Source organism: Fringilla coelebs, assembly GCF_963513975.1.
Source record: "Fringilla coelebs genome assembly, chromosome: 5".
NCBI classification, from domain to species: domain Eukaryota; kingdom Metazoa; phylum Chordata; class Aves; order Passeriformes; family Fringillidae; genus Fringilla; species Fringilla coelebs.
The window spans coordinates 13,500,747-13,520,495 of record NC_140033.1 but is presented as its reverse complement, the minus strand read 5'-3'; the positions used below and the strand labels follow the sequence as shown (position 1 = coordinate 13,520,495).

Sequence of the window (19,749 nt, the reverse complement as noted above, 5' to 3'; positions counted from 1 at the left end):
GGTCTGGACAAACCTCTGTTTTATGTAAATACCTCCCTTATTGGGATTGCTTTCAACTCTTTTCTTTCATATAAAAATACTTTGTCCTTAGTAGCCAGAATTTTCTTCTGATCAGATTTTTAAAAATCTCATATCTTGCAGAAAAATTTACAGATATTTCTCCAGATTACACTTCAGTCGTTAATTGTTGTTGCATATGTATAATGTTTGTGGTTTGTTTTTTTTAATCATCCAAGTTCATGAAGAACAGGCCAGAAACAAAGCAAGGGGATATTTGCATGCATGTTGTATATTTTATCTATAAAATTAAAAATATTCCTAATAGAAGTCCCTCAGGAGTAGAAGGCTTTCATAGCATTCCCTTACCTGGAAACACCTCATATTTTCTCTTTCCTTTTTTGTGAACGTAGTATGTTCTTTCCAATATTTCCAATTATAGATATTCAGTACATATATGTGTTATGTGGTAATTACAGTCAGACTTCACAAAGACAGGCATCTAAAGAATTAAAGGTATTTCCATTCCTTACAAAACGGGAAGTGTCAGCTGGCTGAGTGCCAAGTTATCAGTGTTGGGTTTTTGTTTAAGGAAATACTTTCCTGTGTTACTGCTATGTCCATTGCACTTGGGAGAAGCCCAGTAGAAAAATCCCCAGTATTTTTATGTTGCTATGTTAATCCAGAGCACTGGCAATTAAAGAGTGAAAATGGTATATGTGAGAAAAACACTTGAAATATAATTAGATGGTCCCTCCTTTTGTGGGCACTGCATGCGTATTTAAAATTTGTCATCGTTACAATTTTATCTTGTTACAATTTTATCTCCAGTAATAATTCTGAAATTTAATTTTTCTGTGTTACAGCTTTACTGATGATACTGTTTCCAAAAGATTAAACTTGATCAAGATGTAATTTGAGAATAGGTAGATCCATTTATTTAACTAAAAAATCTAAGGTAATAAAATGATGCTGTGTTAACAGAGAATTGTCTTTGTTCCCAGGTGTGATCATTGCAGCTTTATCTCTTACTTGGGGTGTGTGTTACAGCAGACAGTGATTTCCTTCTTGGTGCCAGTGGTGGTGATGGCAGCAGGAGGGCACATCCACCTGTGAGAGGCAGGGATGGCTGCAGTCACTGCTCGTGCAACTCCAGTGACTGGCAAGTGGTGGTGCTTTCCCGTTAAGTTTCTTCTGCCAGTTGTGTGTTTTACCTCAGAGATAGCAAAGGTGTGTGCAGGTGCCACAGATCCAAAGCCTTTTCCTTGCGGTAATTGATGTTGGTCTGACAGGCTCGAGCAGGATTTCATTGGCCCTTCAGTTGCCTTTTCAACAAGAAACAAGAGCATACTTGGAAGGGTGGCTGACTGCTCAGATAGAGATTTTTGAGGTTTGTTTAATATTTAATATTAAATTTGCTGTGAGACAAATCCTTCCTATTTCATTCAAGGGTGACTGGTTTGAGCCTGTACTGCTGAGTGGACAAGGTCAGGCTTATTTAGACAGGAGTTGTACTGTGTCCAAATGTAGGAACTAAAGGTAAAGCCAGGAGTATATGATGTTATTTGGTGGGTGTGGCATGGTACAGTTGGCATCAGTATCTTGGTTTTGGCTCTTTTAATGGCTGCTGAGGATGCTCCTCTTGCACTTATTCCTTCATGCAAAACACTTTTTGTTTCCCTATTCTGCCCCTTGTCTCTATTATAAACAATATGGAACATCTTACATGATGTTTGACAGAGACAACTCTGTAATCTGTCCAATGTTCCTCAAGACTTAGACTTCAGGTAAGCTGATCACCATGTGGGCCCATGTCCCAGTGGGGCACAAATCACTGCTAAAGTGGAAAGATTTTTGGCTTGCTTTGTGCTTGGGATGATGTGCTTTTTTGATGGAGCTTTTTCTGAGAACTATGTGTACTCCTATGAACCCAGGAAAAGGTGAAACAAGTTCCCATGTCCTAGAGGAGCAGGGCTGAGAATGTCTTTGCCTCTGAAAATTCAAGGAGTATAAGAGCCTGATGATCTGCTGGATGAGAAATGTCAAAAACCTTGCAAGAATACTTGGAAAAATCAGTTGTGTAGATACTGTGATAATAATCACAATATAAAAACATATTGAAAAGCATACGGCAAATGTGCTAATTACCTCAATTAAAAATATTTCTACTATAAGGATTTCTATCTGTAAATTTTGTAAGGAAAAGTAAAAATAGAAGGCTTTTTAGAACAGTGAATGGTTCTGAAAAATAAGACTAAGAAAAAATTCTAACCTGAAGTTTAAGGTTATAACATGTATTCAATAACTGTGACCTCATTTAATCCTTTTGGGTAAATCATGTAGCTTCATCTCCTAGGAGAGGGAGGAATCAGTGTGTGCAAGATTTTATGAGTCACTGCTTTAGTCTTTATAAGGTAACATATGCTTGACTCAGTTTGGATGAATAGAAACCTGTTTTTCCTTTAAAACTGGAATTGTCAATCTGCTACATTAGAGCAATTTTTTTCCTTCAATTTGGAAAATAAAGCACATAACAAATGATGGAAAAATAATAGTAGTTGAAAATTTGAACAGCACTTAAGACATTCAGGCAAATTATAGAACTGAAAGAAAATGCTATTATCAGAAGGATCCTAACACAGTAATAATTGTACTCAAGAATATAAAGGGAATAAAGTAGAAATATTTTGGATTAGAAATCAGAAATCATTCACTCTGTCCATTGAGTTAAGATAGTGAAGATATTAGAAATTATGTAGTTTGAGGGTGTTTAACACTCATTATTTTGGTGGAACTTCAAATTTTTTCAGCTTCAGCAGAAAAGCTGTCCATGTATACTTGGCAAGCTACGTGCCTCTAGACAAGATTTGGAAAATACAGCAAATGACTTACTGTGTTTTACCTAAGAGAGTAATAAGTTTTTAATTCAATCTGTCTCTAGCTACCTTGTGTCCAATTATTTCCACATGGAAATATGGGGTTTTGCCTAGTGATAGGAAGTAATTGGCAACTGATTTTAAAAGGACAAAAGATATGCTTTAACATACTTAGAATATTTTGGGTTGGGTTGTTTTTTCTTTTTCTCCTAAAATTAATAAACTTGTAGGAATAAGCTTTCTGTTTTCTGGTAGCTCTAGGAAATGTTCTCAATTGTGTCCCTGTCCCCTCCAAACAAAACTGTTCTCATAAACCTTAAATACTTACAAAAAATAAAGTTCAGTACATCAATAATTAGGAAATAACAAGCACAGATATATTTGGGGTGAATAGTGCTTACTTTGGTGTGCTTCCTGGTATTTAATCTGACTAGTAGTTATACAAAATGAAGAATTTTTTTTTCTTTGCAGAATGGGTTGTTGTAAAAGCACAGATTTTCAAAGATTTAAAAGCACATATTTTCAAACCAAACTGACAGTTGTTTATTGGCCTGAGATGGGAGGAGGGAGGGAAAAGCAATGTGATGCTGGACATGCCTCTGGCACAGCAAATGCTGCCAGATCCAGCAGAACTATGAGAATGAAGAATTCCTCCTATTGTCACCTCTGTGTTTCAGTAAGCACTTTATTAGGGAATATTATGGTCTGGCAATAGATCAAATGTCAGATTATGTCAGCCAGTCTTAGTTAAGTTATGTGGATGACTAAAAGAAATTCAAATTAATAGTTATGTTTAACTAGTTAAACATAGGTAATTCTGCTTCCCTATGTTCATAATGGGCCATTTATTGAGTAATTGTAGCATATAGTAATGCTTTTTACCTTAAATATCTAATGCTTCCTCAAATTTATCTACAGACTTCCTTCAAAATTATTAATATATAATCTGACTGCATTAAAAATTCTTCAGAAGTGTAACTTATATGGATCATGTATATTTATATATTTGGAAACTAATTATTTAAACAAGTAAAAGACAAATTCATCTGTGCATTCTGTATTCCTTTTTCCCTTCTGGAGAAGCAGAAACAAGCTTGACTGTAATGGTGGATGTTCTCAAGCTTGTTTTCACTCTTGTGATCTGCACTGTGTGCTTCCTTCCTACCACATTTCACTCCTTTCTGTATCCCATGTTTTTCAGTGTCCTTCTCATGGTGAAGATTCAGTGAAATGAAGTTGTAAAATGATAATACTGGTGTTGCTATTTTTCTTGAATGAAAAATACCATTTAAGGTATGTACTGTCTTTCAGAGCAGCTTTGGCCTCTCTTTCTGTTAAGGAAAACTCTGCTAAGCAACTGGCAGTGTCTTCTGCATGTGAAGGATGTCTGGCTTGAAGAATTAGGGTAGACTTAACTTTTGGGTACTAAGCAAAGCTAGTACTGGGACTAGCAGCCATTTTGAAGGAAGACATGTTTTCCTTAGAATATTTTGTGACAGTATTATTTTTCAACCACAGCTCACGCGTGGAAAGCTGTTTAGAAGGACAACAGTGAATATGTATACTATGAATATGTTCTTTAAAAGTACCGAGCATATGGTTCCAGTAGTTTTAAGTATATCAGAAATGTAAAAAAGGCAGTGGCTCTGAGATCACTAGGAGAAGATCAGGTGCCATATATTATATATATATATATATTTCTCAATATATAATATATTTCTCAAAAACCCCAAAAGAGTCAGTACTATTAACATGAAGTCCATTGAATGTACCTGTAGATACTGAGTAAATCCATCTTCCCCTTTATGTGAGAGAAAATGAGAGACTTTAAAAAAAATCTTATAATTTTTTTCCCATTATTAGGTCTTGACTCCTAGATATTGTCTGCTGAGCTGAGCATGAGTGAGACCCAGCTGTAGTTGAACTTGTGCAGTGTATAGAAAAAAACTTCCCTTTGTATCTATTATCTGGTCCCTAGAACTTGTGTGTGGGACAAGGAAGTGTTTTTTTCAAAACATGCTCAGCATTCAGAACAGTAACTAAAACGCAACTCTTACAAAAGTGTTTAAAATTTAAAATGCATTTCAATATTACTGACTTTTTCTAATACATGTCTTTAGGAAAGGAGAGAGTTTGCTTTATCATTTGGAAGTAAACAGTTTCTTAAAATGGTGATTTTAATATTACAAGTATGGCATAACCTTAAAAGTTCTAATTTCCTCATGCTCTGTGCAGAAATATTATTTAACATATTGAAGAGGGAAAATACTAAGAATATGAATGTAATCTCCTCAAGAGGAGATTGCAGCTAGTTTTTCAGTGAGGCAGTTGCTGCCTTGTGTTTCAGTGTTGATGTGAATGTTATGCATGAGAGACCTGAAGAAGTCCATAAAGGTACTATTTTTTTTCCTCACTTCAAAAGCTTAGTAACATCTGGAAGAAGATTTTATTTTAGGGCAGTTATACTCTTTATGCTTCAATACTACCTCATTTAGTATTCCTGTGCTTATCAAATTTAGACTTGCTCTGTGTTTGTGCCATTTTGAAACCCACTTTAATCACACGGCCTGTGATTCTAGCAGTCTTTTAGAACTATTTATTTTAAAAGTACATGATCTAAAACATATAAAGCAGTGAACTCTCAAGTTGTGTGCAAAGCTGTCTCATTTTGTCTGGAGTCCAGTGCCTCATCAGGAGAATTTAAATTTAATGCTTTTGTGCTGTTTAGCATGTCACTTGTACGACAGTTATCCAAAGCTCAAAACATAGATCTGTCCACATAAAATCACATTACTGATACCAAAGTTCCTAGTGCACTTCATTACTTCAAGGCTGAAAATTTACTTAAAATAGATAGTTTGATTAATTTGATTTGTTTAATAGTTTCAGATATGCCTTCATAGACTCCTTTGGGAAGCAGGACTATTTCTTTTAAGAGTAATACTGGAAGTAGTCAACTTGCAGTAGGATGAGGGTTTTATAGGCAAATTGTAAGATCCAAGAAGCTGTAATTGTGATGCAAGGATGGAAAATTCAGTGGAGAATAGATTAGGATGGATATTGATAAGGAAGTACATGTTTAAAGATAGTGTAGAAAAAGGCTAAAAGCACCTTTAGCTTGTATCCTAACATACACACCATACAGAAAATGGAAGAAAAACACTAAACCTGCTAGTTTATGATCTGATTTGACTAACAAGATGTGTGGAGAGCCTACCTATTAATTAAAAATGAAGTATTAGTTTTCTTGCATCTGTTTAGTATAATATTTATTGTACAAAGGATGTATGGAAACTTGTATGGCAGGGTTTGCATTGCAAAAAATTGAAGGTATTTCTGTTGTCTCTTCCTTTGCTCCCAAAAGGCACGGGGGTGGTGGGAGGAAGGAGCTGTATTAGTTGAGTTCTGCAACAGTGGATCTCTGCCCTGGATAAATTTAATACATGCACTGTCAGTAAGATATTTTAATCTTGACTGATGAACATGTTGTAGACCATGGAGATAATCTGTTTGCGGTAGACATGATTAAATTTTTAGTGAAACAGTGACTTCTGTCAGTTGACTTTGAAATCGTGGTGACTCTGATATCTACCCATATGTCACAGGGAACAGTTTGTGCAGTGCCATATACCTTGTCCACACTTTTCCATCTGTGCTTAAACAGCAGCTAGGATTTTTTATTTTATTTTATTGTGAGGAGCTCTTGTGTGGGTTTTTTTTTAATTGATAGAACAAATAAACAAAACTCCAGGCTAATTTTGCTCCTCAGTTCTTTTTTCCAGATTATGTATATATCCCTTAGATATCCCTAGTTCCCATGTCAAATTTTTTTTGTTCTTCTTTCACACTGCTGAAATAACAGAATTTCTGTTCTTCATCTTGTGTGGAGAGTTTCTTCCCTTATAATTTCTGAGGTGGTTTGTTCTAAATTTGGTGTGGAAACTTCAGGTTGCTTGAAGCTTTTGATATGATGCTCTCTGACAAATCCCCTGTGAGTTTAGAAACTGCCAGCATCTCTTTCTAGGACTCTCCTCTCCCTTTTTCCAAGACTCTGGTATTTTTATTTTTTGGCATAGTAAATGCCTTCTTCCTTTAACTTCATCTGATGCCTTTTTCTCTAGTCTAACACACAATTTCCACTTGAACGTATCAGAGGAGGAAAACATCTAGGCAAAAAAAAAAAAAGTAAATTATGGTTAGTTTTGGCTTTGCTTTGGTTTGAAAGAATAACAACCAGGATGATTAGGAAGCCATTTTGGGCAGTGTAGAGCCTTTCTGGTTTTTGTTTTTATTCAATCACAGCTTGAATAGTATGGCTTTAGAGACTTAGTGTATCTGCTTCTCTCAGGCATTGGCTGAGAGCCAGTTGTCTGCCACTTGATCTGTACACAGTGCAAAATTACTCAAAGTGGGCTGATGAAATGCATGGAATGACTGAGGAGTTGGTGACAATGATACTGCCCCATACCTGAATTTATTGTTATTTTGTAGCTGAAAAAATTTACTGCATTTCCTGCTTCTTTGAGATGTGCAAGCTCTAATTTTCATTCATCTTCGACTTTTATTCAGTCAGTGTTATGATCTGCTCTGGATGTGGTTCTGTATAGAGTGCTTTTTTTGTGGCCTCAGAAATTAGGACAACCCAAAACTCTTCAGTGAGGATGTAAATGCTTGCTCACTCAGCAGAAGTTCACTGTACCTCAGGGTGCTGATCAGTACAGTTATTGCACCTACTCATGAAACCCTTTAAAGGTGTGGTTCCTTGAATCTCTAAGAGGGGCAGGTCCTGAACAGCCCAGCATTTGCCTTGGTGGCACTGTACTTGAGGTAAAGTGGAAATGTTAGTTCTGTGTTAGGTTGGAGGGTCTTGAACCAAGAAACCTCCAGGAAGAGCTATTCAATTATAAAATTTTCCTTTTTCCTCTCTTCTCTTTTTCTGTTACTTTGAGTTTAACAAATACTGCTGTAATTTGCATTCTTCTGGACTCAAAGGCCGGTAGACTGGTGCTATGGTGGCTGCAGTTTTGAAGGGATTTTTCTGTTGTGTTATTTGGACTTAAGATGCAAGTTCTAAGTTCTAATAAATTCTAATAAATTCTAAATTCTACTTATCCCAGACTTCTGGATAAGTAATTTATAAATTATCAAAATCAACAAATGAGAACATTGCTGTTTCTGCAGCCATTATTCTCTTATGGCCTAAAGGCACTTAGTGTAAAACTCATGTGTCTTATTTAGGTGATATTCCCACGATCAGTTTTGTATGAGGAGTGATAGTGATGGCATCAGCCTGAATTTGCTGGTGCCATATGGATGTGTAAAGGTACAGATTTGCTTTTAAAAATGAACAAAAGGGGTGCAAAAATCTCAGGCAGCAGAGGCAGAAGATTGGTAAATTCCAAATAAGAAAATATTTCAAATTGACAGATGAGAAACAGGAAAGAGAAACCCCAAAACCTTGTGATGAGAGTGTTATCTAATTGTGGAGTAGAATACTCAGTAAGACATTAGAATTTTTTTTTCTATGAGGTCTTATTTTCTTGAAATTCTTATTGCAGCTATATTAAATAAGACTTTGTTGTCACTTGGTTACTAGAAGCAAAATTAAATTATGTGCTTTAATACCATCGTGGAGAAATGTCTGTACATCTTGTAGAGAATCCAGGGACTCAAAGTTTGTGGTGAAACAACTTATATCTTGGATTTGTTTTTAACATCTTGTGGTGTACTGTTAGCAATAAAGTCTTAGTATAATAATCTCTGGACATCCATTGCAAAGCCTATGTGGAGGCTCAATTATGGAATAAATAATTTGATCACTTCCTTCCAAACTCTGTGGATTTTGTTTTGCTATAAAATTCTGCCTTGTTAATATCTGTTTGTGTAATCAATTTTAATTTATAAGCATCTTCAGAAGGAATTAAAAATTTGTTGGACTCTGAAGTTCAGGACCATATTTATAGTCAGTCAGTTGGTGTCAAGGCTCTGTGGTAGAGAGATTAACTTCAGATCATCCCTACATTGGGATGTGTGTCTGGGTGTGCAGAGGAGTATCCCAATAGCTGTGACTGTAGGACCACTTGCTGCCTGGGATGGACAACAGTAAAAGAAGTTTTTTATGGTACTTGCAGTCATGTAGTGGAGCCAGTTGTGAACATACTGACATCTCACAGATACGTTTCCAGAGATCCGAGAAGCGTCTACTTTGGATGTGAGAACTGAGATACTTCTTGGAGGTTCTTCTGATCAGTATGTTTTGGGAAGAACAAGTGGCATATGCTTAAAAGGTGATGATCACTTGCTAGCTTGCAAGCCTTCCACCAGAGCATGAGAGTGATAAACTCATTCAGATAGTAATAATACTTTTGTAACTGTGATTGGAAAAAAATTAATAAATCTAGTTACCCAGCTTTTCTTCTTCCGTTTTCAGAAATTTCTGTGTCTTTGTACCTGAGATACGTACAAAGAGATGAAGAAAAGTCAGGTTGAAAGTTTTCCATTGGAATGGTTAATCCCAAACAGTTGAGGTTTACTGTGGCTGTTAACAAGCGGACATAGTGTTGCTCACGTCTTACCAGTATTACCACAGGCAGCACTACGGTCTCCGGCAAGGATACAGTCTTAAGATGAGGCTCACATCCCTTTGTTCTTCTGGGTTTTTTGGGCGCTCGACTCCAGAGCACCCGGTGAACTCACTTTTCAGCAGTCTGTGTTCTGCTTCGACAGGATCTTGTGAAGCGAGCGGCCGGGTGTCCGTGCCTGGGTGTGCTGCCAGCATTTCGGGAACGAGTTACCAGCCCAGGCCCTACAAGTGCTGGACTGGTGATCCCAGCATCACAGAATGTGCTGGGTGGGAAGGAGCCCGCCAGGACCATGAAGCCCACCAGGACCAACTCCCGGCCCCGCATGGCGCCATTCCCAGGAGCCAGCCCATGTGCCTGAGGGCATTGTCCAAACGCTTCTTGAGCTCTCTCAGGCGGGTGCTGTGACCACTGCCCTGGGGAGCCTGTTCAGAGCCCAACCACCCTCCGCGGGAATTACTAGGTGTTAAAAAAAAGAAAAAGAAAAATGCAATATCACTTTTCAAAGTGTATTTGGGGGACATTAGAGGCAAACCACTAATAATCAAAATCCAGGTGTGCCTAGCGTTTTCCACGTCTGGTTTCTCACCGGTGTGTGAAAGTAGTGATTTAATACCTCGCTTTTTGTGACAAAAATGATTCAAAGAGCCATATTTTTCAGGGCTTTTGATCTGGAGGCTTTCGCGGGTGTGCAGTCCCTCTTAGCAAGGTACCCGGGAAGACGATCCGTTCCGGGAATCTTCTCTTTCGGGGTTTTTCCCCTCAGCGGGCCCCCCCCGCGTCCCCCCCGCCGGCGGCAGCGGTGGCGCGGCCCCCGCCGCGCCCCCGCGGGCTCGGGCTCTGAGCGGCGCCCCCCGCTCGGCGATGGTTCCGCCCGCCGTGCGCGGTCATGTGCGCGGGCCCGGCCCTCCGAGCGCGGCTGGGCGGCCTCGCACAGCGCCGCGTCCCGGGCCTCCGGCGGACAAAAGGGCGCAGGGAAGCGAGACCTCCGGAAGGCGAGGGCAGGCGGTGTCGGTGGTGAACGTTTTCTGATTTTTCCAGAAATCAAGCAGAAGACTGAGCTGCTGATGTCAGTTAACTCTGAGAAGTCGTCCTCTCCAGAAAGGTACGGCCGCATCCCCGTCCGCATGAACGCGGGGCTTCTCCCTCTGCCTCCGCGGGGCTGCTGGCATTGTCCGCGTGCTGCATGCTGGATCTCGCACCGTGCCCACCCAGCCTGCCCTCCTGGTCGAGCTTTGTGCCTTTTGGCCGCGGTTCCGGGTGCCCGGCCGTGCCCCGGTGCCCGGCGGGCTGCAGCATGCGGATCCTGGCGGGGCTGGCTGGTGCAGACCCCGCGCTCTGCCGCGCCTGTCAGGCGAGCGGCACCGCACAGACCCCGCGCTCCCCGCGCTCCTGCCCCCGAGCATCGGTAGCAAATAGAACTTGGCCAAGCGTTTCGTGCCCGGTTATGTGGAAAAGGGAGTGTCCTTTGGAAAGTAGCTCAGGAATCGCAAATCCCCCTATTAGTCACATTCTGTAAGATAGATGTGATCCCTGTTCAAGTCTGTGCTAGGAAATGGAGCAGTCGCTGCATGCAGTAATGGTTCATGCCTGCAGGTAAGGACAAAATGACTCAGAAGTGTTTTTAAAGCAATTATTTTATCTGTCAATCAGATCAGTGCTGTTTCAAGTAGCTGTTTCATTTTTAGGGAAATACTTCAAGGTACTAAATGTACATTTAAGTCTTCTGACGTGAAATAGCCTCCCGGTGATTATTTTGTTGATTTTAAATAAACGAGCCCTGCTCACTTCTGTTTTGCTTGCAGCTGCATTTTATGGCATTTTTGGTTTAGAAACTGCTTCAGTCTAGAGAAACATGATACCATTTCCCCCCATTTACAGTAAACATTTTGGCTGTATGCAAAAGACCCTTTGAATGTTCTATTTCACCATTTTAATATTGGATGTTGGCAAAAAAAAACCTGTTAATTTTAAGCTCTCAAACTGTTAGGCTGAAATGAGCTGAAGTTTATTTTATTGAATGGCTCAGCACAGAGAGACATGATAAGGCACTGAATGCTATCTTAAGGAAACAGGCTAAAAGACATCTTTCAAAATGAACGAGTGCTGTGTGGCATGGGTGGTTTGAAAAACCAAAAGGAGCAATTTAATTTGATTTATAAGTATATTTATGTATGATATGTAGAAGCAAACTGCATTGCTTTTCACCAGCTGTGGTTATAACAAAATACCAGCAATAAGAGATTCAGAAAATGGTGGGGGGGAATGGGATGTTAAGTCACCTTTCCAAAATGGAGAAATATAAGAAGAGCTTTGAGAGAAATTTTAGTATTTACTTGTTCAAAATTAAGAATGATGAGAGAAAATGCAAGTGTTTATTTTTTAGCGTTTATTCCACTCTTATGCCTAAAATTTTTAAATACAAGACTCATAAAATGGTGGTGGTAACAGGGAGGATGATGGAGTGAAAATAGTAAAGGAAACAGGTGTTAACTTGATTTTTGGAAAGACTTATGTTGGCATTGCTGTGTGGGAATTTAGTATATAATACAGATATTTATTTTATCAAAAGTAGTGTTATGCAGCATCCGACATCTGATCAGTCTGGTTTTGAGCAGAACATGCTTATGGTTGAACTAATGGTAGTCCTAGATGAAGAGGTCCTTTTAAAGGATCATAACACAGTTAGAAAAAGATGCATTTGTCTGAGATTCATTTGAATGACATTCATTAAAAAGTAAAGAGTTTTTTAACAGCATGATGTGTTATCACGCAAAAAAGATTAAAATGTGGCTGTTGTATATGCACACAGATTTGTTTTGAGGATTTAAATATATGGTACTGTTCACCTGGAGATTGGTTTGACATATCAGCTGCATGGTCAGTTATAAATGAAAGCATCTTTATTTCATATGAGGTTTTTTGTTTTTTTGTTTTTTTTTAAATAACCACATTCTTTTCACCCATCTAAAAATAGACTGAATTTTTTTGCAAGCTGTTATGAAACAGTGCTGTCTATCCTATTAGCTGCCAGTTCCTTTCAAGGCTCTTTGAAAATGAATATATAAGATTTTTAAAACAGAAATAATTGTAATATTGAGTGTCTGAACTGTTAAACTGACCCAATCTGCTCTGTAGAAGAATTGCAATGTGTATTCATGCCATACAGACATGAGAATATGCATGTTCTTGAAAACACAGAAAGGGAATGAATTCTTGCATATTTATTTATTGATGGTTTTAATCCTTGCTCCTAGTGGTTGGACTTCTTGTGAAGCTTGAGTTCTCCGTGTGGGAATGTTGTGTGGATGATCTGAAAGAGTCCATGGCTTGTTTCTTGTTTTCCACGCTAGCAGAGGCTGCTAGACAGCGCTTGCATAGCCAGAGGGGAGGGGAGAGGAGGTGCTCTGTGCATTTACAGAGACTGATGAAATGGGGGTAGAGGAGGAATGAGAGAAGCCCATTACTTGCCTCCTTCTTTGGCTGGTCTTTGTTTATACAAGACAGTTTAGTGTTTGTAGGTTTTCCTGCTCATTTGGCAAGTTCAACATGCTGTCACATCTTACTGATGAGAAGAAAGCTGGGATGTAATGGATGGTTTGGCTGTTATGGAGGCTCAGCATTTTAGAAATCCTGCAGCGTTCTCTGAGGATAGTGGTTTGTTCTGAATTTAAGAACCTTTTAGGGGACATGAGCAAGAAAGTTGAACCTTTTTGTTGAGGAACCTCTGAGATGTTTGGCAGCCTTGAAAAGTAAATTAATACAAACCTGAGACATTTTTCATAGATTGATCTTTCCACTTACCTTCTCCCTAGAAAAACTGAAGTTGCAGAATTGAGGTGATGAGATTAAGATACCTATATTTTGGCATGCTATGGGATATTTCATGAGCAGACACAATCAGGCAGAGTCTCTATGTCCTAAATTTCCAAGTAGTTAATGCTGCCCTGGGCCAAAGTCCTGGTTCCCTGTTGATAAGGTAACCCAGGTAACTGGGGATGTGAGCGTGCACGTGGGCTGGGCGGTGGATCAGGTAACCCACTGCGGCTGCTGTCGCTGAATTGATTTGTTTGGATGTCTGAGCCTGAAGAAGACCGTAGATATGTTTTCCTACAGCGTGCTTACGATGTGACACTCACCTGGTTTCCTTATCTAATGAGTAGTAATTAAACTACCACGTACCTCCTTGTTCTTTGTGTTTCCCTGGGGGCTGCATGAGGTTACTGCTCCAAGCCTTGCAAATGTCCTGAGGAAGCAGGTAGCAGCGCCCAGATGGAGAAGGGATGGTCTTCCAGGAGCCCTCCAGGAAGGTGAAAATACTTTTCATTTCTGGTGTATGAGTTATGCACTCTTCTCATCTATAGGGAATGCTTTCAGCTGCACAGATTTTTTTATCCCCCCCCTTTTTAGGGGCTGTGTGGAACTCTTGATAGATTTCTGTTTCTTTTTGAGAAAAGTTAATTCTCTCACTTGGATTACTTGAGACTCTAAAGACTTCAGACTTCATGTATGTAGTACTTTTCTTTTTCACATTTTAGGACAAAGAACTTGTTATTTCTTCAGCTCTGATTTTGGATTCTAAATTTGTGTCAGCAGTGCAGTTTTACCATGGAGCATTTTCTCATAAAGGTTATTAGCAAGGCTGATCAGTCTGAAGTGTTTGACCTGCTCTTTTTCCCTCTTCATACAAATGCTGCATATGCATGTTTCTTTGAAATTAGTTTCTGCTTCAGTGTTTTTTGAAAAAATCAATAGCAGCCACTCATGAACAGTCTTAAAGTAGGTAGCTGGTATGTATATAATTCAATTTCCATCATTTTGGGGGATTTCCTGAATAGCAGTAAAGGGAAGATACTTTCAAATTACAAGTTTGTGTTAATCTGTGTAGAAGTATTTGGTGTCAGGTGGTGCAGGCAAATTTTAAGGAATAATGGTAGTTTTGGTTTGGCTTTTTGTTGGGTTGTTTTTAAGCCTTGGGGTATGTATACCCCTCTATCTTTGTAATTTATCTTTGCAGAGCAAATTAATGTATTTCTCACTGCTTTAGCATAGTTTCTTCATCAGGTCATGCCAAGGAGGCATTCAGGGATAAAGTAAAGGAGAAAAAATCTGAATAATGGGAAGGAAGGAAAAAGATGGAGGCTGAGTACTGTCAGCTTCCTTTTCTGAGAGACCTAATGTTAGTTTTTAGAGGAGGCATTGTGGAACAACTTATGATGCTGAAAGATTCCTCCAGGTTTTGGAACATCAGTGATTTTTTTAAATTCTGTTTTTTTGTGTGTGTATTTCTTTTTTAATTTAGTTGTGGGTGCACTGCTTTTAAGGTAAAAGTGTAACTTGTAATAAATATGGAAATAATGTTTAAAAGTAGAACCATCAGCTAACAACATGATGTGTAAGCTGATATTGCTGTATGTCAGATAAATGGTTTGGAATAATTGTTAGATAATAGGGCATTGTAAGATAATGATTCCATTATTTATGTAACTAACACTGAAAAAAAAAAAAAGTTGTCAGAATAATGCAACTATTTCATCAGTTCCAGTAACTTTTAAACACATTTTCAAAATACTGTGTATTCTTTAGCTCTCTTTCTGCTTTTCTTCTATTGGTTCTTTTTTATAGGATAAAAAATTTTTTTACGTCTTCTATTTCAGGACAGTTCAAATCTAGTTTTAGTGGTCATACAACTATAACTTTTCTGATTTGTTTAATATATGGTAACAGTGACCAATATATATTTCGCTGCCCTTTTTTCCCCAAAATTGCAAGCTCATTCTATTTGTTGTATTTTATCTCATAGAAAGAAAATCATGCTAGCTGAGTGTGGACCCTAAGCTGTTTGTCCAGGGAGGCACTTGATTCCACCACCAACTCTTTTGGGTGACAGTGTATCTGCAGAGCTCTCTTTGACTAGGTGCTTAATTTTAGATTACCAGTTCTGGACCAAAATAAATCCTATGTTTTGTGTGGTTTTCATATTGAAGGTTCCACAGTCTAACTTGTTTTAGCATGTGAGGCTTTTAAGTGAAATATGAAAGGGATGTGGAGGCAAGGAATGTTGCAACGTGCCATTGTCCTTGTGTAGGAAAAAATGGAAATAGCTTATATAGAAGCAGCCACTTGTGGAGCATGTTTTTCACTTGAGATGGTATTTTTAGTGGACACTGTACTCTTTTTTAGAGCTGGTATTGCCTCTATCAGTTTATCAGTAGGCTTTGAAAAGATTGAGAATTTTAAATGTGTTTTGGTTTTCAGGGATAGATTTGGTTTATTTCTCTGTCTTTTCTGCTATAGGTAAAAAAATTACAAGTGAAACATACCATTAGTATCCCTGCTACTCAGATGGCCTGTGCACTCCTTATTTTGTTTCTTTAATTATTTTTTAAAAATTATTAGCAATTTTTCATCATGCAGGTATTTGTGAGGTATTTAATACAGGGAAATTTCTAATATACTTTCTGAAAACTAAAACCTCAGATTTTGTCAGTTCCTGTTGGAACTAAAATGAGAGAATTTTGTGAAAGGGAGAGATGGAAAGTTCTGGGGCATTGTATGAGGTTTTCCTGTATGACAGCTGTTCACTGGAAACTAACTCAAGCAAGCAGTGGTGGTTTGAACACAGTTATTTAATGGCTAAAATAAAAGATATGTAAAAGATTGGGAAACCATGACTTGCACAATATAAGGTATTTCTAAAGTATTCCAGTTCTACCCAGGTAAAATGCCTGGGAAGAAAAGTAATGGGTCATTTTAAGCAAGCCTTTTGTGTTACAGATTTAGTCTCTTTCATGACTTGAAACATTTTGCCTAATCACTGTTTTGGTCATGCCTTCACTAAATTGTCCACTCCAGCCCCTAGGTGGATGCTAAAGGAATGTTACCAGATGGATTGCATAAAACAATGCGTACCTATGCCCAAAGCTTGCATTTCTGTAGTTGCTGTAGTGTATTACAGGATAAACTAATTTGTGGTTTTCTGTGTCTTCATATTGTATGCATATTCATATTATATACTTACAGATAATAATAATAAAATGTTTACACATTCATGTAATTCAGTGAATTTATTGTGTTGTGATACACGTATTTTCATTGATTCAGAATTGATGTAGTTACTGAGGGATGCTAGGAACACATTAAGCAAATGTATGCAGATTTAAGCATTCCACTTTGTTGCATATTTTGTGTTATAAGCATATTATCAGGAAATTTGTGCCATCTCTCAGCTTTTGACTTTATGTGAATCCTGCTGTACAGTTTGGAGGATGTCTAAACTTTCCAGTGGACTGAAAAATACCTTTTCTGTCCAAAGGGTGTTGTGACCAGAAGGTCTTTCACTAGTTCTTTCTTCAGGAATTTTACACTCCTGAACCAGTATCTGCCTTACAAGCTTCTGTATTTTCTTCAAAACTCACCTTTAGTCTTGGGTGATCTCTGACAAAATATAAACAGTCACTGTTACCTTAAAACCAGATGAAATTTATCTCATCTAGGATGCTTTCCAAACTCATGCTGATATTTGTGAGTAGATGGATAGTGAACTGTGATTTCCTTTTTTTTCTGCTTCATTCTCTTTCTTTCTTTTTAGTCTTTAAAGCTTCAATTACCAAAGAAATGTGTGCAGCTCCAAGTTCTGCCTGTGTTCTTCACCAAATATATCTGCAGAACTTTCCTTGTCTGGTTATAGCTTTAGGTCAGTCAGGCTGGTTGATTGCTTCTTTTTCCTGGCTGGACGATGTTCAAAACCAGAACCACATCTCATGTAGATATTCTATTTGTATGAAGTTTTGACCATTGTGTTTAATAAAGGCACTTTAAATAACCTCTCTGTATTAATAAAAGTGTCCTAATTTTGTCTTGATATCTGCTAATATAACAAATGGTCATAAATTGGTATTTTCTTCTCTTGAGAGTTGTGAAACATTTGTATTGTAGTGTTGGGCTGGTTAATCTTCCAGACTTGTCTTCCCCAAACTTGGCACAGTCTCAGTCCATGGAAAGGAGAATTTCTTGAACCTACTTCTTATTTGGAGTAACATGAAACCTTTGAAGAATTCAGTGCTTTGTTTTCCTGAATCAACTTCCTGTGCCCCAACCCGAGTGAGATGGTCTCATCCTTTCTAAGAAGGCAAGGGCTTATCCTTTCTTCTGTTGCTCAGTACTGCTGTGTACGGTGGTAGTGTGTGTCTTTTCTGGGGGCAAAGGAGGTCATATAATTGCAGCAGAAACTCCTGTTAAACTACATTTCTGTCCTGTGTTGTGAAAGGTTAACTTTTACTAGTTCTGTCAGAAATTGTGAGTATTATTTTTGTCATTAATACTACTATAAAGAGACAGCATTATTTTCTCTTGCAACTGCTGTCAGAAAATACCCAGCAATTTTTTTTTTTTTTTTTTTTTTTTTTTTTTTTTTTTTTTTTTTTGGTGGAGATGGAAAGGTGGTTTGACATTTCTGTGGGTTGCAGTGGACAGCTCTTCTGTTATTCTCTCTCCAGCATCAGGACCTACCGATTGTCATTGTTGTCTTCAGCTGCTGCAGCCAGTGTCCACAGAAGCATTCAGTTCCTGCTATGCCCACATACCAGACACTATCCACCTCTGTTTATTTCGTGCCATGAACTAGAATGGAAGATGTTTGGCGTTAGCTCTTTATGAATCCTTCTATAAAAGGATTACCTTACCCTTAGGAGACCACGTGTGGTGGTTTCCTCTGAGTGGTGCTTTGTCATCCCCAGTGTGACAGTGTAAAGCCTTTCTGACAGCTCCTGTTGCGTATGTGACAAGAATCAGGAATTTCCACTGCTGCTTGCTGCCTTAGCTATGAGAAGTGCCAGCTTCCAAGAAGTCTCATACAGCTTTGGACCAAGACTTCCCTAAGGTATGAAAAAGATCATCAACCATAGTGATTCTGAAGTACATTTTTATCAATTAAAACCTTTAATCTGTTATAAATAAGAGTACAAACAGTCTTCATGGACTTAGAAATCTCACTCGGCTCCTTTCCAGGTAATTAATGTTTCAGAGTATTAGTCTAGAAAGCCAAATAAAGGGAGATATAGCCACCCTCAGAATGCTTATGTTCCACAGCTAAAGTAAAAGAATGAACTTATGTTCATTGAACAATAATGAACACATTATTGGTGATCAAGGAAACACTCTTCCTCTTTCTCTCAAGAACTCTTGATATTTGTGAGTGGATTACTGACACAGTGAATTAGCTTAGACCCTATTCCTTGGGCACCCCAACTGCAGTATGCTGCCAGTGAATACATGGGGGTTTTTAGTGTAGACCATTAATATTTAAAAGTGGTGGTGTTCTTTGTGGAAATCTCTTCACAGCTTTCTCCAAGGCAATCTTATTGAATATGTTTCTGTAGTTTGATTTCTATGTACTTTGTTTCACCTGTATGTCTGCTTTATTTATGTTACTTTTCTGTTAAATGAATCCTGGCTTGGAAAGAAAACATACAGGAAAGAACTGGTCAAGATTCTTTTCAAATGTGTTTAGCACATAGGAATTTCGAGGGCTATTAAAAGAACCAGAAGTCATCCAGTTGAAGCAGGACAGTGTCCGAGAATGCCAATGCTTTTTTTTACTATCATTTAAATACTCAGTGTTTTAAAAAATGCCTTAGCAAAACTACATGGAGTGTGTTCCAACAGATGCCAGGACAGCTTAAACAGTCTGCAACTAAAAGTCTTAAAGACTACCCCAAACTCAAACGTAAGGCAGATTTAGACACTTCACCTTCAAAGTGTTACTGATAGCTTTGCTAAGAAACTTGCTAAAGTTATGTGTCCTTCTAGCCATGCCAGTTGTTAGAGGTAGCCAAGCATGGAGAGCTCTGTGTCCCAGGGGCAATATCTCCTGTTGTAGCTGAATAGGTGAGTGCAGGACTGCTGTGTCTCAGGGGCAGTATCTCCTGTTGTAGCTGAATAGGTGAGTGCAGGACTGCTGTGTCCCAGGGGCAGTATCCCCTGTTGTAGCTGAATAGGTGAGTGCTGTGTCCCCAGGGCCAGGCAGTGAGGAGCGTGGGCTCCCCAGAGGTGTGTGTGTGCACACAAACTCATGTTCAGAAAATGCATCCACAGCTGGCTGTATGGGGCAGCAGAGATTCAAACCAGGACTTTTATTGGCACCCACATAAACATACATACAGAGCATTAAGGCAAGAACTGTATGAACAGCCTTGTCCTTTTTCTCCTTTCCGGCTCCTCACAGTGGAAGTCCACTGGTGGAATTTTCACAAAAACTCGCACCAAAGCTGTGTGCTCTCTTTTAATGTGCCAAT

General features: G+C 38.6%; 1 protein-coding gene across 11 annotated transcripts in view; it reads left to right on the top strand.

Moving 5' to 3' along the window:
- SRPK2 (SRSF protein kinase 2) overlaps positions 1-19,749 on the top strand; it is a 127,617-nt gene that overhangs the window by 32,930 nt on the left and 74,938 nt on the right. For 2 of the 11 annotated variants that reach the window (XM_084206443.1, XM_084206449.1), the window contains exon 2: positions 10,496-10,559. The exons of 6 other annotated variants lie outside the window; for them this stretch is intronic. In XM_084206443.1, coding sequence (XP_084062569.1) covers positions 10,522-10,559 — 38 coding nt within the window. In that variant the 5' untranslated portion in view covers positions 10,496-10,521. Of the gene's footprint in view, positions 1-10,362; positions 10,560-19,749 lie in introns of those variants that run through there. 3 more of the 11 variants (XM_084206442.1, XM_084206441.1, XM_084206446.1) reach the window with 2 other exon arrangements.